The sequence below is a fragment of the Callospermophilus lateralis genome, chromosome 1 (genome assembly GCF_048772815.1).
Source record: "Callospermophilus lateralis isolate mCalLat2 chromosome 1, mCalLat2.hap1, whole genome shotgun sequence".
Classification (NCBI taxonomy): Eukaryota; Metazoa; Chordata; class Mammalia; order Rodentia; family Sciuridae; genus Callospermophilus; species Callospermophilus lateralis.
The window spans coordinates 199,891,306-199,914,537 of NC_135305.1; the positions used below are offsets into that span (position 1 = coordinate 199,891,306).

General features: G+C 36.6%; 1 protein-coding gene across 3 annotated transcripts in view; it reads left to right on the forward strand.

The window, feature by feature from the left end:
• Positions 1 to 258: 258 nt before the first annotated feature.
• The window catches only part of Golga4 (golgin A4), a 96,806-nt gene continuing 73,832 nt past the window's right edge, over positions 259 to 23,232 (forward strand). For all 3 annotated transcript variants that reach the window (XM_076843628.1, XM_076843635.1, XM_076843643.1), the window contains exons 1-2: positions 259 to 564; positions 15,681 to 15,767. In XM_076843628.1, coding sequence (XP_076699743.1) covers positions 493 to 564; positions 15,681 to 15,767 — 159 coding nt within the window. In that variant the 5' untranslated portion in view covers positions 259 to 492. The remainder of the gene's footprint in view (positions 565 to 15,680; positions 15,768 to 23,232) is intronic.

The following is a 23,232-nucleotide window of genomic DNA, read 5'->3' on the forward strand; positions in this document are numbered from 1 at the left end:
CTCAGATCAGCCCTCTCCGGGGCTCTGGACAGCCTGGCACACCTTTACACGCACTGCCCAGGCCACCGCGAGCCCTGCTAGTTTCTTCACGGTCGGGTAAGGGCGCGACGGCGCGAGCGCGCATGTGCCGGCGCTGCCTCTGTGCTTGTCCTCTGTGGCGCTCCGTAGGGCTCCCTCCGTGAGCTCCACGTAGGCCGCGCAGGCGCCCTGAGAGCACCGTTCACCTGCTGCCGTTGTCGCCGCCGCCGCCGCCGCCGGGGCTGGATGGGGGGCCGAGACCAGCCAGTGGCACCTGGAAGGAAGAGACGCGGCGGCGGCGACGTCGACACCCGCAGGACAAGTGTCTCGCTTCGCCCGCGAGCTCAAGGAGGAGGCGGCGAGGCCCGGCCCCCGCGGCCCCTGGTGTAGAGAAGCTGCGTCGCCGCTGCGGCCAGGACTCCCTGGGCTCTCGCCCCTCAGGTCTCATTCACACTCAGGACCCCGCGTTGCGCCATGTTCAAGAAACTGAAGCAAAAGATCAGCGAGGAGCAGCAGCAGCTCCAGCAGGCGCTGGCTCCTGTTCAGGTACGAAGGGCTCGACACCCCTTGATATCAGCCAGGTCTGAAAGGAGGAGGGAGTTCCTCCGTGACCTCTAACCCGAGGACTCTTACCATTTCCCTGGACCCAGAATGAGGTCTGCCCTGGAGGGCCGTCTAGGTTCTCCCGGACTCCTGACCCGGATTCCTCCAATTCCAATTCCAAAACTCTGTCCAGGGATGGGGTGGCCGAACCCATGTGACATTTCAAGAGTTTTCGCCTAATACCTGATTCTGACCTGAGGATGAAGGCGAAGGTCTCGGACCTTGCATGATTTCTGACTCCTATTGGGGGCTTCCCCCACATCCGAGACCCCAACCTAGGGTGAGGGCTGAATGAGAAAACCCAGGTCCCTTGTGATCTCTGATCTCCGAGGACCTCTCTCCCATCCCAACCTGAGATTGAGTTTGGAAAGGCCAGGATCCCACAGAACTCCGATCGGTCATTTTAGTCTCCTAAATGCAATCCCTGGTGCAGCGGTGAAGGCAGGGTGTTGAGCCATCCAGGCCAGGCGCACTTGCTGGAGCGGTGGGACCTGAAAGTGGTGGCGGTGTGGCCGCGGTCCAGCGCCCGAAGCTGTCACGAGTTAGTCACTTCACATAACTTGGTTGATCCGGGACTGGCGAAGGGGCAGACACTCTGAGTCCGGGCGGGCCCCGTGCCTGTTCACAGTCCTGCTTGCCCTTGTGAATAATGGCTACATTTATTTTTCAGGAATTCTGTTGCTTTAGGAAGTAAGTTTCTAGGGGAAAGGGGGGCGTGTTAGTGTTAAAGAAACAGTCTCATAACACATTCACACGGAATGTGTTTTAAGTATTACCAGCGAGGATGAGGACATTTATTAAATTTCTTTCCAGTTTTTTGACTCTCAACAGATTGGCACAAAATTCGTTCTCAATTTTATAGTTTCTGTTTTTGCCTGTGGTTCAGGAAAGGCTGAATTTTGACTAATTTGAAGTCATTTCTAATTTTTAAACATAGCATTTATCTTGTAACTATTACATTGAGATTTTTTTTGTGAAACTATAAATTGAAATTTTGTTCTTGTTGGGGATGGTGGCAGATGCCTGTAATCCAGAGGACTTAGGCAAGTTCAAGGCCAGCCTCAGAAACTTAGACCATTTCTCAAAAAAAAAAAAGGATTGGGTTTATTCTCTGAGTTTAAACCCAGTACCCTCCGCTCCACAAATTGTTCTCTTTAAATTTAAAGTTTGTGTAGTGTAAAGCAATTTTTAAAAATTGTTTAAAATAATTTTAGTTGTAGACGGACACAATACCTTTATTTATCTGTTTATTTTTGTGTGGTGTTGTGGATGAAATCCAGTGCCTGACGCATGCTAGGCAAGCAAGTGCTCTACCAGTGAGCCTCAACCCCAGCCCTGTAAGCAGTTCTTGAGAGAACATAAGAATATGACATTGAGGACTTATTTTCCCAAGAAAATAGAGATTCAAATTTAAGTATTAAGGATTGTGCTTTTGCATATATTGTAATCTTTTAAAAAATATCTTTATTTTTATTTTTATGTGGTGCTGAGGATTGAACTTGGTACCTCACGATTGGTAGGTGAGCACTCTACCTCTGAGCCACAACCCCAGCCCCTATTGTATTCTTTTTTAATTTTACAAAAATATTATTTAAGAAACAAAGAGAAACCTTAAAAGTGGATAGAGATGAGGAATGTGGGTAAGTGGGCAGTGAGTGTAAGGCACTTATATTTGGATAGAGGGCATATTAGATATTAAATGGATTAAAAACAGATACTACACTTGACCTTAGTCAAAAGGTCAAGAAACCTAAGGCACTTATATTTGGGAATGAATAAAATATCACTGACCCAGGATTCAATTTCTAGAAATTTAAGAAAATTTAGGATGTATAAAGATTTAACTACATATATTTTCATTTGAGAGAGAGTGAGAAAGAACGCTCGCACAGCACAGTACTGAAGATTGAATCTAGGACCTTCGGCATGCAAGGCAAGCTCTACTAATGAGCTGTATCCCCAGACCTTTTTAAAAGTTTTGAGACAAGAGTCTCACTAAGTTGCCCCAGCTTGTCTTGAATTTACAATGTTTCTGCCTCAGTTTTCTGAGCATCTGGGGTTAGGTGCACCTGCCACTGTGCCTAGTTTAAGTTTTTCTTTTTTTGTTTTGTTTTTTTGTGGTGCTGGGGATTGAACCCAGGGCCTTGTGCATTCGAAGCCAGCACTCTACCAATTGAGCTATATCTCCAGCCTTGTTTAAGGTTTTTAAGAGGTTAAAAACTACCTGAAAATAAAGGGCAGTAGAGAAATGATTAAACAAATAGTTATCATGCAGTTGGTTATTGCAAAGCCTTTAAAATGGTGAACATTGCTGGGCATGGTGGTGCACGCCTATAATCCCAGTGACTTGTGAGGCTGAGGCAGGAAGATCTCAGGTTTGAGGTTAGCCTTGGCAATTTAGTGAGACCTTCAGCAATTTATGAAGAAAACAAAAAGGGCGGGAGATGTGGCTAAATGGTAAAGCACCCCTGGGTTCAGTCCCCAGTACCCCAAAAATAAAAACAAAAAAATTTATTTGGTCTTCTTCACATAACAGGTATTTTGTTTAGTATTTTGCACAGATTATTTAATTTAACATAAACCTTTGTGAGGTTCACAGATGTTTAATGTTACATAGTTGGTGTCAGAACTACAGAGAAATTAAAGACAGATTAAAAGCAGCATGTAAAGTATAATTCCAGTTTTATGGTAAAAATATATATATAAAAGTGTATTCATAGGGCTGGGGTTGTGGCTCTGCGGTAGGGCACTTGTCTAGCATGTGTGAGGCCCTGGGTTCTATCCTTAGCACCACATAAAAAACAAAATAAAGGTATTGTGTTCAACTACAACTAAAAAATAAATATTAAAAAAAAGTGTATTCATATATATAGGTTGTGGAAGTATGTTTAAGAAGGATACATTTTCAGGTGCTGGTAACACTGAATATTCTTTTTTTTTATTTGTAATGTTTAGTTTTCCTTTATAACAGTGAATTGCTTTTGTGCATTAATAAAGACGTTTATATTAATTTTTTAAGATTTTTTTAGTTGTTGATGGACCTTTATTTATTTACTTATTTATATGTGGTGCTGAGAATTGAACCCAGTACCTCACACATGCTAGGCAAAAACTTTACCACTTGAGCTACAGCCCCAGCCCAAGATGTTTATATTATTAATAATAAAAATAAAGCTAGCTGGATGGTGGCTTAGTGGTAGAGTGCTTGCCTAGTATGTGTGAGGCATTGGGTTCGATTCTTAGTATCACATATAAATAAAATAAAGGTCCATTGACAATTAAAAAATTTTTAAAAAATAAGGCTAGTTAAAAAAAAAAAATAAGGCTAGTTATAAGCTAGGACATTAGCTCTTCCAGTTTCTATAGCTTAATGCCTGTGGTGAGACTGTGTATTTGGATCAAGTAAAATCAGTTTGTGTTTAAAATATTTAAAATAATTCTTTTGGATAATATATGTATTTATCCAAAACTTAAAAGTGAATTGTTAATAATCTACTACTGATAGAAACTTGATTCTCTTCTGATTCCAGGCTTTAGCTATTGAAAACCCTTCAGAAATGAGAAATTCTGAATTATTATTTCAGGAGTAAAGGACTTTTTTCATGAACAAATTAAAAAAGAAACAAAAATGTTTTTCCATGCCAATCTTTTTGCAAGAGTTCATAAGCACTTTTGTTTTCTTTAGCAAAGGATCTTCAATTTGTTTAATATGATCTTAATAACTCATAGTCATTATTTTTAAGTATATTTTTTCTTTTGAAGACACATGCCCTCAGGGATTTAATGAAGTGTGAAAGATAGTTCTCTTGTTTATTCCAGAAAATTTGACCAGCTAGACAGGTTAGCCCATGCCTGTAATCCTACTTACTTTGGAGGCTGGAGCAGGAGGATCACAAATTCAAAGCCAGCCTGGGCAACTTAGCAAGACCCTGTCTCAAAATAAAAATTTTCAAAAGGGCTGGGGATGTAACTCAATAGTAGAACACCCCTAAGTTCAATACCCAGTAACACAGAAGAGAAAAAGAAAGAAAATTTGTTTGTTCTCCCCCCCCTGCCCTCACCCCCAGTTCTGAAAATGGAACCCAGAGTCTCCCCTGATTTGAGCACTGATCTGTCACTGAGTTATACCCCCAACCCCTGTTTGTTCTTATTTATTTTAATTTTTTTAGAGACAGAGAGAGAGAGAATTTTAATATTTATTTTTTAGTTTTCGGTGGACACAACATCTTTGTTTGTATGTGGTGCTGAGGATCAAACCCGGGCCTCACGCATGACAGGCTAGCGCACTTGAGCCGTATCCCCAGCCCCCCCCCCCCCCCCCCCCCCGTTTGTTCTTCGTCTACTTTTTTTAGTTATTTAATAATACTGCTTGTTATCTGCCACATATTTTTCTTCTCCCTACTTTTTTATTGTTAAAAATAAATAACATATGTAAACTATTTTGAAGTTTTGTGTACAATAAGTACAAGTACCTAAGGAATTCTTTAGTGCATTTTAGTGTGTTAATACAAAATTTGAGACATTTATTTTGGATTTTCAGAGAATTTGTGTGCATTACTTTCTGAGTCTCAGCTTGTTTTCCATAGGTAAGATTGTTTGATAGATTTGTTTCCAGTACAGTGAATCGTCAGGTATAGATAATTTAGGGATAAATGAACCATTTATATCACAACATTTGCAAAACTTTCTGACAATAGTGAGATTGATTAGAATTCTTAAAAACAAAACAAAACAAGACAGCCTTCTAATAATCTCCAATCACTTCTGTTTGGTTGGTGCTAAGATTATTTGAACTCCTTCTTTGTTGGTTGTTATTTTAACTAATCATTTGCTCAACTCTGATGGTTATCTGAAGACTAATAACTAAGTGAAAAAAAATTATGTATCAAAGTTCACTAAATATCTTTTAGCAGCACATGTATTTTGAATTTTTAAGTTCTTTACAGAATTAACTTGATAAAAGATTTCTTCAGATTTTTATTCCAGCTGCATCCACTGAATATATTCAAGCAATCATATTTTTAGTTTTTTTCAAATAAAAATGACACTAATCAACACTTATTGGGTGATTATTTTTAGCCAAGTATGTTTCTCAGTGCATTGCATATATCATCTAAATTAATATGCAAAATAATTTAATTCCTGTCCTCATTTTATGGATAAATTGGGTCTGAGAGTTTAGGTAACTTGTCTATGGTACACAGCTAAGAAATGGTAAAGCTGAGATTTGAACCCAGGCAATCTGGCTCCAAGTCCATTCTTTTAATTGCTATGCTACATTTGTTGATTTGTTTTAGTTTTCAGCTGTGGTTGTTTTATAGAAACTAGAGCCTCTAAATTCTGGGTCTCTTGTTATATTTATTCAAATTGGTCATCTTGCTTTGCCTCTTTTTTTGTTCAGGTTTTGGGGATTGAACCTATCTTGAACATGCAGTGTCCTCCTGCCCCATGTCTTGTGTTTGTTGATTCGCTTATAATTATGAAATCCTGGAGGTTGATTCACTTAGGTAATTCCCACGGGTTTTCTTTGCTATTACCTGCTACTCCTGTGTATAGATCTAGAAATTGTTTGTTATGTGAGTGGTGGGTAGGGAAGGGAAACAGTTCAGCAAGAATTCTTCCTCTGTCAGCCAAAACATATAGGGCCCTACTTTGAAAGGTGATCATAGATTTATCATCCAAACATTCTTTAATCTCTTTAGGGTCAAACTTGGGTCACATGGTGGAGGTAACTAGTGTCATGAAGCCCTGCTAGTCTAGTTTTTTTTCCCCTTTTTGCCATGCTGGAGATTGAACTCAAGGGTGCTCTGTCCCTTTTTTAAAAATTTTATTTTGAGGCAAGGTCTCACTAAATTGCCCAAGCTGGCCTCCAACTTAACGATCCTCCTGCTTCTGAGTAGCTAGGTTTATGGGTGTATTCACTTGTGCCCATCTCATTCTTGCTCTTTTATAACAATCTACTCCTGGGGAACAAGCTCATTCTGTGTGAAACCAGCCTTAATCCTTTCCAAGGATGGTACCCTTAATGAGCTAATCACCTTCTACTAGGCCCCACCTCTTAAAAATTCAACTATCTCTCATATGACACTGAGGATCAAGTTCCAAAAGATGAACCCTTGGGTGACAAACCACATCCAAACCATACCACATTTTAAACAGTATCTACTCATTTCCTACTCATTAGATGATTTGGCAAGCTGGCCTCAAACTCCTGGATTGATTGATTGATTTAAGTATTGTTTTTTTTTTAGTTGTAGATAGACACAGTAACTTTCTTTATTTATTTTTTATGTGGCATTGAGGATTAAACCCAGGGCCTCACACATGCTAGGCAACCTATCCCTGTAGAATAGCTTTTTTTTCCTTTTTTCTTTATTTTGTGCTGCTGAGGATTGAACCCAGGGCCTTGTACATGCAAGGCAAGCACTGTACCAACTGAGCTATCTCCCCAGACCCAAACTCCTGGATTTAAATGATCCTCCTGCCTGACCCTCTAGAGTAACGGGGGCTATTGGTGCGCACCGTTGTGCCAGGTAGAAAATGAATTATAAAGCATTGCTCTGCTGTTCTTCATTTGCAGTGATGATGTTGAGAAGTCTAATGTCATTCTGCTTCTATTTCCTTTTTGAAGTCTTAGCATCTTTCCATTATCACTTGTCTGAAATTTCATGACAAATATGCCTTTGTATGGATTTCTTTATGTATTTTGCTGAATATTCAGTGGGTGCCTTATGGGGACTTATGTGCTTAAATTTTTGGAAACTTTTAGATAGTTTGACATTTCTCTGTCCTTTGTTTTTTCTCCTATTTCCTGGAACTGTATTTAGTTAGCTTTTGTGCCTTCTGAATGATTTTTTTCTCTCTCTTTTCTACCCTTTACATTCTATTTTTACTTTTTGTCCTACTTTTAAGAGATTAATTTATCTAATTCTTAAATTGAAGTTTTAATTTTGGCTATCCTATTTTTAAGTCTTTTGGGGCTGTTTCTTATTGTCTTCTGCTTTTCCAGAGTATTGTTCTTATATATGTCTTTCGTATTTCTGAGATTAATAAGGATTTTTTTCCTTTTGATGTTTTTCTTTTAATCTCTATTGATTTTGTTCTTTCTAGGTTTATTTCATGTTTTTGCCTTTCTCTTTTACATTGGAAACTTTTTCAAATATTGAGTGTTCTGGGCTATCTGGTCATGTGAGTCATGAACAATCTGATGCTACATGGAAGTAACATGTAATAGCAGGACACTAGTTTACTGCAAGGTAGTACTGCCCTGGCTTTATTATTGGGGGAAATACCCCCACAAGTTGATGACTGGAAGTCTTTTTTTTTTTGGCGGGGGTTGGGGATGGGGATTGAACTCAAGAGGCACTCAACCACTGAGCCACATACCCAACCTCATTTTGTATTTCATTTAGAGACAGGATCTCACTTAGTTGCTTAGTGCCTCATTCTTGCTGATGCTGGCTTTGAATTCTAGATCTTCCTGTCTCAGCCTTCCAAGCCTGCTGGGATTACAGGCAAGCACCACTGTTCCCCAGCTGGAGGTCTTTGTGTGTGTGTGTGTGTGTGTGTGTACGCGCGCGCAACACACTGGAAATCCAACCCAGGCCCCTGAGTATGTTAGACAAGTAGTCTACCTCTGAGTCATGCCCTCAGCCTGGCAACTGGAAGCCTTTTAAAAGAGATTACTCAGTTTTTTTTTTTTTTTTTTTTTAAGAGAAGCATTCTGTTTCTTTTTTTCAAGCAGGGCTGAGGAAGTGGGCTAGGGGTTTCACAGCTCACTCTGCCCTTTTAGTTTAATCATATACTTTGCCCTTCATCCCTATTTTACTGTGCTTAATGTCACAAGTCTTTTAAGCTTCTTTGCTCCATTTGCTCCACAAGTCTTTTAACCTGTTGTTCTTCAGTGGCTTTGTAGGATTGGACAGAGGACCTGGAAGTATTTCAACCAGTTCTCATGTTGTTGGTCCTGCCTGTTCACTTCTGAGTCTTGCATATACTTTTTGCTTTAAGTTCTGAGTGTTTCCAGTGTTCTGGGATGAAAATAGGCTTGCTGCTTCTCATCAGTATTCCCTTCTTTAGATCCCATCCCTGGGGTGGTAATATCCTCAGTTGTGCCGAATTCTTTACTATTTTTTTGTTCACCTTCAGTCTTCTGAAAATTGGTTGAAATTTCTTATTACCTCTTTGCAGGGAGAGGAGATATATAGAGAGATCTATAGAGAAAGGCAAGAGCATATAGTTATTCTTCCATATCTAAACAGGAAGTTTCCTTAAATTATTTTCAGATGAGTGGATTCCACTACATTGAGAGGCTGTTTTGGGGAGGTAAGCATTAAAAACAGAAGAGCAGTGTATCATTTCTGGCACTACTATCTTAGACATGATGTAAGGAAGATACTATGTTAAGAACATGATGAAAAGCTCTAGTAATTTTGGTAACTAAAAAGGTGATGTGAAAAATCAACCCCAAGTTATTATAAGGATTCTTTTAGTGCTGGGATATCAAATTGATCTGACTAATGACTTTTAGCAGTGTTGTGAGGTGGAGTCTGTAGTTATATCACTGCCATGACTGATTATCCATAGGTATGGGAGGGAGAAGGAATGAAATGAACCAGGTGTTATACTTGTACAAAGGTAACATCTCATTTATTTGGGGGATAATTAACTAGGAGATAAATCAAAAGGCCTATAAGCAGCCAAAAATGTTGACATCACCAGCTTTATATTTTATATATAATGAAAGTTATTCATAAGAAAACATTTTAAAATTTTTCATTTAGAGTTATATCATGATTATTTAATGACATAGTTTACAATTCAGTTAGTACATTTTCAATTAGTACATTTACTCAATTTCTAAACTAGTAGCAAGCTAGAATGAATGGAGAAGAAATATTGACAGGAGTGACAACTGACCAAGAAAATGTTAAATTATGTTCAGTTTTCTGGAATTAGTTAATTGATTTAGGAGAATATAGATTCAAAGCAATTAAAAATCTCATTGAAAACTGAAGAAGTTTGGAGATATGTTTATATCTTTATCTCTAACAATTCTACTCTCTTGAGTCAATTTTTATCGAATTCTCAGTAATACAGTCCCTTACGAATAAACTTTGATTAACGAAGTACTGACATTGATATAGTTTCCTAGTAATATGAATACCCAAAATTTGTGTTTTTATTTAAATTGGGTTGTTTAACCTGGGATTGATACTTCTTAGTTTCTATTTTTTGATATAGCTAAAACATTAAATATATTTTAGGGATCAGAGATTTAAGAGTTTGTCAGGCATGGTGGCACTTGCCTGTAGTCCCAGCTACTGACAAGGCTGAGACAGGAGGATCACTTGAGCCCAGGAGTTTGAGTGAGGCCAGTCTGGGAAAGATATTGGAAACCTTGTCTTAAGGAGAAAAAAAAAAAAATTAGTGGCCAACTAATAAGAACTTCGTTCTTATAAATACAGCATGGTATGGTGAGAGCAGCTCAAGGGGTTGTGATTTGGTGGGCTGGGAGGAGCTGCTGCTTTTTCTTCTCTTTCTCTCTCTCTTTTTTTTGCAGCGCTGGGGATTGAGCCCAGGGCCTTACACATGCTAGCACTCTACTACTGAGTTGCACTCACAGGCTGAAAAGCTATTTATTTTTAATTTAATGAAAAAAAATAAGAAATTTGATATGTCTCTGTCTTTTTTGTAAGGGCTGAGGGTGTAGCTTGGTGGTAGAGTGCTTGTTTAGCATGGGCAAGATCCTGGCTTTGATCCCCAGCACTGATCCTTAGTACTGCATGTATGTATACACAGAGAAAAGGTTGTTCTGTAAAACTTCTGTTTAGAGGTGTCTCCATTTGAAGTGGATCATGGCATTGTTGTTATTGTTTTTACTGTGAAACCCAGAGAAATAAATCTGAGAAACAGTCATCTAAAGATACTGGGAAAGTGGGTAAGAGAATCAGAAGACTTGCATACTAACACAAATCTTGAAGTGTGAACTGGGCAAGCCATTTAAGCATTCTGGGCTTCTGATGTTCTCAAGATGTTGGGTATGATAGTATCTATCTTGTTTACCTTTCAGGTTGATTAGGTGCATCAAAAGTGATAAAGTATCTGAAAGCCTTTGAAGTTGTAGAGCATGTGTTTATTTATTTTTAACCGTGCCTGTGAGATGCTTGCTGGCTATTACATTTGCCTGGAAGAGGGTGCATTTTGTCCCTGTTCCATGGTTGCTGAGAGACAGGTACTTCCAGTGTGTATAGGGTGTTATGACTGTACATAGGAAAGCATTTCTGGAGAGGGTTAGGGTAACATCTTGTTAGATAATGAAAGTTATGGTACAGTGACAAGGTATTCAAGCTCATTATTCCTAAACATGACAATATTAGTTTTCTGATGTTGCTAAGAGGTTAACATGACTTTCATGCACAATAACCCAGTTTCTTCACAGTTCTGCAGGTCAGAAGTCTGGCATGGTGAAACTGGGTCTTTTTTCTTTTTTTGGTTTTAGGGATTGAACTGAGGGGTGCTTTACCATGGAGCTATATTTCTATTCCTTTTAATTTTTTTTTTTTTTTTTTTTAAATTTTGAGGCAGGGTTTTGCTGAATTGCTGAAGATCTCATTAAATTGCTAAGGCTGGTTTCAAACTTGCAGTCCTCCTGGCTTAGCCTTCCGAGTTGCTGGGATTACAGATGTGTGCCACTGCACTCAGTGGGTTTTCTTTTCTATTTTGGTGGTGATGGGGATATTGAACACAGTGGAGCTTTACCCCTGACTTAGTTACATCCCCAGTCCTTTTTTTTTTTTTTTTAATTGAAACAGGATCTTGCTAAGTTGCCAGACTAGCTTCAGACTTGCAAACCTCTTGCCACACCCTCCCAACTCATTATGATTATGGGGGTGCACTGTCATGCCAGACTGAGATCCTCATTTCTTGTTGACTGTTGAAGGGAGGACCATTTGCAGCTCTAAGAGCCATCAGTTTCTTGCCATGTCTCCTGACAGGGATTTTGCTTTCTTCCAGGATAATCTCTTTGCCTTCTAGATCTATATTTGAGAGGCTTATGTAATTAGGTTAGATCCATCCAGGTAATCTTTTGATTAACTCAGAGTCAAATGATTAATCTCGAATATCTTTTCAAAACTAGTTTTGTCATGTAATGTAACATAATAATGGGAGAAATATCTCACATTATTCACAGGGTGAGGGTCACTTGGAATCATCTTAGAATGCTGCTTATCACAGTGACTAAAATGGTTTTCCTCATACTATAATTGAAACCTTTAGATAGTTAATAACCAGTTGGTGGACAATAAAATAGTAATTGTGAGCTTGAATATAGTGACCAGGTTTCTTAGCAGAATAGCTTAGAAAAATCTGATTCCACATTTTTTTATGGCTATGAGAATTAATCAGCCAAAGTTTGGTTTCAAGGAATCTAAATTCCTTTATATCTTGAAGTGAGGATAGCTTATTAAAGATCCAGAAACCTGGGATAACTGCTCAAGTACATTTAGATTCTTACTTTTGCAACTCCAGAGGGTTAAAAAAAGCCATCGGGCTGGGTTGTGGCTCAATGGTAGAGCACTTGCCTCTCATGCATGAAACCATGGGTTTGATCCTCAGCACCACATAAAAATAAATAATTAAAAATAAAGATTAAAAAAAAAAAAAGCCATCTGGCCAAATTTGCCAGGTGGTACTACTTTTCTGAGGACAGTGTTTTTTAAAACTTACTCTTCAATTTTGTAAAACCTCCTTGCTTTATTTTGCCAGTTTATACAGAGCTGATGAGGCCACTACTAGACTCTGTTTCAAATTTTTTAGTGCCAATTTAAAAAAGTCACAGTGAGGTTTACTTTTCAAGTATGTAAAGGTTATTGTTTAGGTATCTGGACATTTGAAAAGTTGAATTAATAGCCCAAACATTTCTTAGACATGGGATTACAGCAGAGAAAGCAGGTTGGTTAGAAGGTATTTGCTCTAGTCTTGTGTACTTTTCTAATTACTTTGCTAATGTTTTACTCCCTCAGGGGCCTTTTTAGAAAAGGAGATCTTACATGTGACCATTTATATTAGATATGAGTAGAGCTTCTTTGTCCTGGTGGCAGCCTTTGAAGCTGGCATGGTAGGAGAATTATGGGTCCAGAATTATGGGTCCAGGTGTGGAAAGAGTTTATTAAAGTTTTTTTAAACTTTTAATAACAGCTGTTTCTGGAGTACTCAGAATGGTTGTAATTTAGTTAGAATAAACACTGTACAGGGACTGTGTTTTCCCTTCCCATTTTCTAAGTATAATGTTGACTTTTAGTCATATTTTCTAGACATTTAAAGCATTGATAAGGCTTTATATCACATTCAACTATTTTCTTTTTCTTTTTTGGCAACAGAAATTGAACTCAGGGGCATTTGATCACTGAGCCACATTCTCAGCCCTTTTTTGTATTTTATTTAGAGACGGTCTCACTGAGTTGCTTTGTGCCTCGCTATTGCTGAGGCTGGCTTTGAACTTGCCATCCTCCTACCTCAGCCTCTTGAGCTGCTGGGATTACAGGTGTGCGCCACTATGTCTGCCCGGCTCAACTATTTTCTTGTTTAAGTTTTTTTCTCTTTTTTTGCTTTGCTAGAGATTGAATCCAGGCCCTTGCACATGCTAGGCAAGCACTCTACCACTCAGTCATACCTCCTAATCCTCTTGTTTAAAATTTTAAGATATTCTTTTTCTTGTTTTGTCTTGGGTAGTAGAGGATTCCTCAAGGTGACTTATGGACACAGCTAATTTCAGTCTGTCAGGTATTGATTTCCTGATTGGTCCTTTAGAATGGGTGTATGTGTTGAAATTCTTAATTAAAAGCAGCAGAATACAATCTATCTGGGTAAGCAGGAAGGAATTTGTTTTTTTGTGGTACCATGGATTGAACCCAGTGGAGTTCTAGACTGAACTGCTTCTTTAGCCCCTTTTCAAATTTACTTTTGAGTTAGGATCTACTGAGTTACTGAGGCTAGCCTTGAACTTGTGATTCTCCTGCCTCAGCCTTCTAATAGGGATTACAGGCATGTGTCACTGTATTAGGCAGGTACTTATTAAAGAGTATAGTCTGAGCCCTATAGTCTGAGCTGATTACTACATCCAGCCTCACTGGGAGGCTACTCTAATAAAAATGTTGCAATTGCCCCAGTTTGGCAGCAACAGTGCATCTTTCACTTCACAGCTCATGTCTACATGACTGTATGAAGCTGTTCTGTGCTCACTGATGATGAACTTTAATTTTGCATGTCTATTTTCTCACATTGCTGACTTATGACTCAGTCTCATGTGGGTGTATCTGGTTGGTAAAGCTCAAGTTACTGCCCCAGATAAAAAGAAGACTGAGTTAGTGAGTTTTTTTGCTTTTTTTTTGTTTTGTTTTGTTGTTGTTGTTGGTTGGTTGGTTGTTTTTGTGTCTTTTCTCCCTAGTGTTAGCGATTGAATTCAGAACCTTGTGCGTGCTGGGTGTATATATACTGAGCTATATATCTCTAGCCTAAGTTTTCAGAATTGTAACTTATGAACTTATAAAAGTTGTTTATAGAAAAAAGATTACTAAATTTTTTTCAGATTTGTAGATGCTTTATCCCTCTTTCCAGATGCTGTCTCCCTCTTCCCAATTAAACTGCTCCTTTTGATTTCAAATTTTTTCTTTTCCTTTTTTTTTTTTTTGGTGATGCAGGGGATCTGAGCCCTTGTGCATTTGTTTTCTGTTTTTGACAGAAATAGTATCTCTTTCTCATTGAGGGATTAAATAAATAGACTTATTTTTCTTTTGTATTTCAAATAAAAAATTTAAATCTTGAATAAAGCTTAAGTATAAAGTGTAAGGATTCAGTTTGGTGTTTCTCTCCCCATATGAATAAACATTCATCCCAATACCATTTATTAAGTATCTGTCCTGATGTGAATTGTTGTTTATCATAAACTAAATATATGTGTCTATGTATGTTTATTATTTGTATATGTGCACTATTTCTCATGATCTCTCAGTTCCAGCCTATCTGAAACAGTATGTGTTACATACTGACTTTAGATTTGACATATCAGAGTTCTGTTTGTTCATTCATTTTCTCATTTATTTGACAAATACTTCTAAAATGCCTTTTATGTAGAGCTGTGTAGATTGTAGAAGGTTAGGCATCAAGACATTCATTTCTGTGTGTAGATGAGTTCACATGTGTTTTGTTACAGGTATAGAGGGATATTGAAGTTTTGGTTTTATACTTTAAGGGCTGTTTTTCTCTTATTTTAGAGTAGACCTCAGACTCCTAGTTTAAATCTTGGGCCCTTTTGAGGATTTTTGTGTTGAGGATTTCAATAGTCAGGATGTTCTTAGTATCTCAGTATCCAGCTGTGGAGCACAAATAGATTTAAAGAAAGGCCTTTAACTGGAAAGGTAGGGAAGTGCTATTTTACTGTGCATTTATTTCCTTTTTTTAAAAAAATATTTACTTTTTGGTGTAGATGGACACAACACAATGCATTTTATTTTTATGTGGTGCTGAGGATTGAACCCGGGTCCCGCCCGTGCTAAGGAGCGCTCTACTGCTGAGCCACAATCCCAGTCCTTAATTGTGCATTTCATTGTGCTGTATTCACTGTTTAAGGGACCTTAAAGATGGAATTAACAATCTTATTTTTTTTAAATGAACTTTAAAATTTGGAATCATATTGTTTTACAGAGAAGTTGTAAAGTTAGAGATTTCATATTCTCCTCATCTGGCTTCATTTTCCCCCAATATTTTCAAATTATGTTACAATCACAACCTTACTTTATATATAAAGAGACAGTAACCTTCAAAGAATTCATTTACCTAAGATTATAGTTCTAGTTGGCAGCAGAGTCAGGCTAAGGACTCAGTCAGTAGCCTGTCGTGGTTAGTTTTATTTTAGCTATTTTCTGCTTTTCATGTGGTTGTGCCTTTCCTTTCTTTCACTGAGTTCTTGGACATGTACTGAGAGAAGAACTACCAAGTACAAAGTGTACTAGACAATATAGTGTTTCTAATTTTTATAATTTTTTAAAAAAATCTAGGCTTCCTCTAATTTGTCACCAACAAGAACTAAGAGCAGGACATCTTCATTTACAGAGCAACTTGATGAAGGTACACCCAATAGAGAGGTAAGTTTGAAATATATTTCTTTAAGAAGAAATGTAATCTAAAATGTAATGCTACTGTCAATAATGATGGGAAACTATTTTCAGCGGTCTATTATTTAATTTCTGCGTATTGTTTTTATTAGTAATATAGTCTTTTAAAAATATGATTATGCTTTTGTAAAGAATTTTTTTGAGAACCTTAATTTGAGAAGATAGATATTCTGAATTTAATATTTAAAAGTTAGATATTCTGAATTTAATATTTAAAAGTTTCATAATAATTTGATGAAAGTTTGTTCAGCATAGAATAATATGGGTAAAAACCCTGCATTTTCAATCTGGTGAATGGAAACTGAAAAGTAACTTAACTGATTCCATACAATTAGCAGTTGACACCTAAACTCATTTTTTTTCCAATGTTTTTTTCTTTCTGTGAATTGTAACACAAATATAGAAAAGAGGGTAAGACATAAATGTGAAAATTAGTGAATTGTCACAAAATGAATCTCTCAGATCAAGAAAAGAAACACTTCCAGCACTTTAGTGTTTCTTCCCTCCCTACCATCATGAATTTTTGGTATTTGCCTTTTTATTTTCTTTATAGTTTTACCATGAAAGTATGCTTTCTAATGTGAAAATTATCATTAAGCATTTGGATTGTCTCCAGTTTTTGGCTGTTATGAATTGTGCTGCTGTGAACATTATTGTACATTTCTTTTGCTACACCTTTATCTGCATTTTCATTGGTATTTACTCTGGAATAGAATTATTGCCTTATAGGACATAACTAGTTTTAACACTTTAAAGGATAATACTAGTTGTATTTCAATAGAAATTTACTTTCTTACCAGGAGTTCAAGAACATTACTCTTGGGGCTGGTGCTATAGCTCAGTGGCAGAGCCCTTGCCTAGCATATGTGAGGCATTGATTTTAATCCTTAGCACCACATAAAAATAAACAAATAAAGACATGTTGTCCACCTATAGCTACAAAATAAATAAAAAAAGAGCATTACTCTTGCTCTACATCCCTGTTAGTCTTTAATTTCAGCCATTCTGGTGGTATTAGTTGTTTGTTATAGTTTTAATTGGCATTTCTTTGATGATTAACATTATATTATTTGTCTGTTTATTGGCCATCTGATACTTTCTTTTGTGAAGTGCTTGTTTAAATACTTTGCCCACTTTTCTATTGGCTTGTCTTTTTCTTACTTATGTGTAGGACATTTTTTTTTAAAATTTTTTAGTTTTTGGTGGTGCTATGGATTGAATTCAGGACCTAGTGCATGCTAAGCATGCACTCTATTGCTGAGCTACACCCCAACCCCCAGGAGTTCTTTTCTATATAGTGTGTTTAAGAGTTCTTTATTAGGTATATGTTTTGTAAGTATCTTTTTTCAGAAGTTCTTAGTTTTAATATACTGTCCAATTTATCAAGATTTAAATTTATGGCTAGTGTTCTTTGTTACTTGTTAAAGAATGTTTTTTTCTTACCCTGAGAGTATTTACCTGTATTATCTTGTTTTACTTTTCATATTTAGATTTTTTACTCCACTTGGGAGTGATTTTTTTAAGATAATGTGAGATAGGGTTGGTTTTATTCCCCATGATATATCTTTCCAGCTGTCCCATTTTTCCACATTGCTCTACATTTTGCAGAAGCTGTCCATTTTTGAGTGGCTTTGTTTCTGAGTAATCTGTTCTATTTCATTGTTTGCTTTGTCATTGATTCATATTACATATCTTAACTATAGGTTTATATTTTTGTTCTCAGCACGTCCTCCCATCTTGATCTTGTTGAATGTCTTGTTTATTCTTATTATTTTCCATATAATTCTATATAAATTAAAAATATATTTTTTAATAATTGTACATGGACAGCATGCCTTTATTTATTTTTTTATGTAGTACTAAGGATCGAACCCAGTGCCTCACACATGCTAGGCAAGCGCTTTGCCACTGAGCTACCGCCCCAGCCCCTCTATATAAAATTTTGAATCAGATATTTAAGTTCCACAAAAACAAACTCAAAGCAAAGCAAATACAGCACACTGATCACAAAACAAACCTATAAGGATTTTGATTGAAATTACATTGAATCTATAGATTAATCTTGGAGGAAACTTTAATATTACAAATTAAATTTATAATTTTTTAGAATTACAAATAGTGCTATAATGAGTATTGTACATATACATTTGTAATGCTATTATTCTGTAGGATAGAGTTCTAGGCATGGGACTACTGGGTCATACAGTATGTGTAAATTTAAAAACTTGAAAGTTACATGTAAACTGTCCCAATAAAGGTTTTTAAAAAACCAGTTTAAAAAAAATATCTATTTAGGAGTTGCAGTTGTAGCTTAGTAAAGTGCCTGCCTAGCATGCATGAAACTCTGGTTTTTATCCCCACTACCAAAAAAAAAAAAAAAAGTAAAAAGTCATTTATTTAGTAGATATTGATACCATAATCAATTTTAAAATGTCATACCTATATTAACTTTCTATTACTATAATAAATGCCCCAAATAATCAACTTAGAAACGTTTGTGGGGTACAGTAGCAGCATATGCTAGATATTTAGGAGGATCATGAATTTGAGGCTAGCCTCAGCAATTAGTGAAACTCGCTCCCTGCCCCCCCCCCCCCAAAAAAAAAAAAAACGACTGGGAATGTAGCATTGTGGTAGAGCATCCATTGATTAAATACTCTGGGTTTCCTGGGCTGATGTTTTTTCCTTCCATCTTTATATACTCTTAGTCTTTTTATTTGTGATTAGGGCTTGGGAAAGTTAGATACCTTTTTCTCTTTTTTTGATACTTTTTTTGTTTAAAGATTCTATGTATAGGGGCTGAGGTTGTGGCTCAGTGGTAGAGCGCTTGCCTAACACATGCAAGGCCCTGGGTTCGATTCTCAGCACTACATAAAAATAAATAAATAAAATAAAGGTATTGTGTCCAACTACAAATAAAAAAATATTTAAAAAAAAGATTGTATATATAGTAGAGATATCTAAATAGACAAAATATAAACTTGAATTGTGGTTTGAATTTGACCAAGGGATTCACTCACAACCTGTACTTCATATTTCCTCATCTGCTGTGGTATAGACATTTTATTCTTGTATCTTCTGTAGGGTGTATCATCATAGCTACTTTGCTAAGGTATACAGAATCACAACTAAGAATGCAATGGATTTAATTCACCTAAAATAATAATTATTGCTACTGGTGGTTGTACTTAACAGTGTGCCCTAGGATGATAGATACAGGATCAGCTATCTTCAAGGCAAAAGAATTTTTACCTTTGATGAGGTACTACATTTCTGAGCATCTCGCTCTATGTTATATGAGAGATGACAATCAAGCTTTTGTTGCCTGTAAATAAAAGGAAATCTAAAAATCACTGAAAATAAATAGTAATAGTTTCTCAAGGAATTTCAAAGCTCTTTCTCTAAAGAAAACACTGCCTGTTATTATAAATAAGCAGTCAAATGCCGTGTTCCTGACATGCTAGATCTTCATCTGGAGAACTTCTGGTCAAATTTTGCTATGAATTTACCCTATTTCAAAGACACATAAATAAGAAATAAAAACTTTTAAAAATGGAGATATATATCTGGATTCACAAATAAGGTAAACTGAAGCCCTAGTCTTAAGTGATTCTAGGTTAGAATAAAGACAGCTGTTTTCAACTTGAGTTATTTATTATTTATTTTTTTAAAGGACTGAGGCTTGAACCCAGGAATGCTTTACCACTGAGCTACATCCCAAGCCTTTTTTTTTTTTTTTTGAGATAGGGTTTTGCTAAGTTGTCTAGATTATCCTCGAGCTTGTAATCCTCCTGCCTTAGCCTCCTGAGTTGCTGGGATTACAGGCATGCGCCAATGTACCCTTCTTCAACTGGAGTTCTATAGGAGAATTAAGCCCTCCAGAAAATGATTTGACAATGGTTTCTTAATTTTCCCAAGGATGGTATCAAACTAGTACATGCTAGATGCATAGATGATAACATAACTCGTTATGTGCAGTAGATGCCTTACTCTAGGCTTACTCTAGGTAGAGTCTTTGGACTCTGGTTTAGAGGGACTGGGAATCTTCTAAGCTAGGAAGTTAGATTTTGTGCCATAAGCCAGAGAATAAGGTAGGGCTCCTAGCAGTTGTTAAAAGGATGTTACAAAAGGATATGGCTAACTATACCTAGATCTGTCCTTGGCATATTAAGGGAAATTACTGTCCTTATGGAGGCCTCATGATTATGAACTGAATCAAACTTCACATTGGCTTGGTGAATAAGTTTGACAAATTGCCATAGGATAGGAAACCTAAACTGGGGCTTAGGAATCAGATTAACTGGATAAAGAGGCAGAGTTGCCAAAGGAAATAAAAAGATAATACCTTTCTTAAAATGTGCCTGTAAGTGAAAATGTAAAATAAATGCTAAGAAGGCAGCCAATAAATACAGAAATTGGATGTAAGTTAATTTCAAATGAAATTAAAATAATAGAATAACCTGGAAAAGACTAAAATTTTTTTCTTCAGTAAGAAAAATGAAATAATAATTTTCTTAAGTATAGAAATTTGTGGTTGGGGAGGTGGAACACTAAGTGTAGATATGGAAACTAATTAGGAATACTGAAAATGAAAAAAATGATATAAACATAAAAATCATCATAATAAAACTCAGGGAAAATTAGGGAATTAAAAAATAAGACTGACAATCCCACCAAAAACAGAGATTAAGGGAAAGTAAATATGTGTCTATACATGAGGTGGCAGGATAGAGTGTAATCCTTCAGTGCACACCCACAAGGAGTTTCAGATAGTCTTCAGTTTAGTTAGTCTTTAGTTTAGTCCTCAGTTTTAGTTTAGCTTATGGCTTCTGTGGGGGCCACAAAGAAGAAAGGAATTAAATTCTTAGTAAATAGTTTTGGGTTAGAATTTGAACAGAGTTTGAGAAAGATTGAGTTGACCTGGCATTTTAGTGAGAAAACTTTAGAACTGATATGTGTGTGTGTGTGTGTGTGTTTATGTATATGCACTTGGGATCTTAACCAGGGCTGTGCATACTAAGCACATGCTCTACCACAGAGCTATGCCCACAACCTGGAACTTATGCTTGTGAGACTTTCACAAGCAAATAATAAGGATAAGTAGGGAGAGTTCTCTTATGCCCCCAAGGTGGTGGTTAATGGAGACTAATTTTGGTATACTTAGGTTTTTTTGTTTTTTGTTTTGTAGTCATGGATGTACAGCATTCCTTTATTTGCTTATTTTTGTATGCAGTGTTGAGGATTGAACCCAGTGCCTTACACATGCTAGGCAAGTGCTTTGCCATTGAGCCCCCCAGCCTTTGTATTTAGCTTTTGAAGTGGCTAGGGTCCATAGTTTGTTTGGCAGTATCTTTTGAAATTGTAGTCAACATTTCTCTATGCTAGGCATAAACTTTTGTGTTTTTCTCTTGAAATTTCAATATATTCTTTCCCAGAACATTCTGCATTACTTACTAGTGTAAGTAAAAATGACTTAATTTCAAAAATTGACTTTGAAAGCTTAAGGAGAATTAATTTGTATTGCTTTAATATTAAAATGAATATCCTTTTAAAGGATGATCTTTCTGAGTTACCCAGAAAGATTTTCAGCAAGAAGAGAAACTTGAGTAGTATGATTTCCTTAGAGCAGGCATTTAGCATAGCTTGGTATACTACTAATACTAACATTTAGAATTTAGTATAAAGTCACTTCTTTAATTGTATCCGAGGAGTACCAGTTATTAACATTATATAAGAGATCTTAAAAATCTTTGTCTTCCTCTCGTCCCCGCCCCCATCACTGAGTAGTGGGGTAAAAAAATCAACCACTAACCAACCAAAAAACTTCATCCTATCTATAATTAGGGTTAATAAAGGACTGGGTGAAAAGTTAGTAAAGGTTCCAGTCAGTATCTATAACCTTACAGTACTGAGATGACGCTAATCTTTCACAGATACCGAGATATTCTTAAGCTTTTGCAGATACTTATTTTCAGAATAAGTTCTTTATTATATATTATGTAAGATCAAGTGAGGTGGGCAGTGACCAAAGGAGGCAAATTTAAAAAGGCCGCCAAATGAGGCTTTATTTGAGATATCACTCCTGGGTGAACTCCATCAGACCAACAGAGTGGACAGGAGAAGGGTCTGAGGAGAAACCGTGTGGGAGCTCGACCGGACTGGGATTTTATGGGGCTCACGGCAGGAAGGGAAGGGCTTGGGACAGGAAAGGGGATTTTTAGGGTCCCTTGTCCTGCTGGAGTTGGTCAGGGGAGCTGGCTGAACTCCAGGATTGGCCAGGGGGGCTTGCTGATTGACAGGTGTTTCTGTCAACACTTGATTGATGTTTCTTTTCCATGTGGGGTGCTTTGTTCTAAGTCACCGTCACCAACCTAACATCTTATAGTAAATATTTATTATATATTACATAGTATGTTATCTAGTTTATTATATAACATTAACTGTGAAGTTAATATTTTAAAGTTTTTATTTTGGGATAATAATTGATGTTTAGGAGGTCATAAAAAATTGGATTGGGGTAGGCCCTGTGTACCCTTCACCCACTTTCCTTAAATAGTAGCATCTTGTGTAATTATAGTCTACTACCCAAATAAGGTGACTGACATTGTGACATCCATAGAGTTTATTCAGATTTCACCAGTTTTACATGTGCTCATCGTGTGTGTGTTTGTGTAAGTAGAGTTTTGTATAGTTTTATCGTGTGTAGATTTATGTGACTACCACTGTTAATTCATTTTAGTTATAATTTCTATATTTAATTTGTGATTGCTATTATTTGGTGTAAAACATAATTTGTGAAAGAAAAGTGAAGTACAGAAGAGACTCTATACCAAAACAACTAGTGTAATAGAATTTGTCTTTAAAACTTAAACATTTCCATTTTAAAAGTTTTTTCTGTGCATATTTTGGAGAAAAGTAAATTTGCAAGTAAGTATAAATAAGTGATAATTAAATTTTTTGGTTCTATTTTCTCTATAACATTTCCATGCTCTTTTTGAATATATAAAAATAAATGATTCAATATTTATGAATGTTATTCTAAGACTTTATGTTCTTTACATGCATTTTTTAAACCTACTTTACAAAGGTATGATGGGCATGTAAAAGGTTGTTATGTATACAACCAGTGAGTTTGGGGATACATATATACCTGTAAAACTCACCACCATCATGGCTCCAGATATATCTGTCACTTCTCAAAGTTTTTTCTGTTTCCCTGATAATGTTGATGAATATTATTATTGATAATAACATATAAAATCTGCCCTTCTAGAAAATTTTACACATACGATACAGTATTGTTAGTGTTGGCATTATGCTATATAGAAGATATCTAGAATTTCTTTATCTTGCATAACTGAAACTTTGTTTTCTTAGGTATTATTTTTATTGGTATGGATTTTTATATCAAATTGCCAGACATGCTGTGTACCAT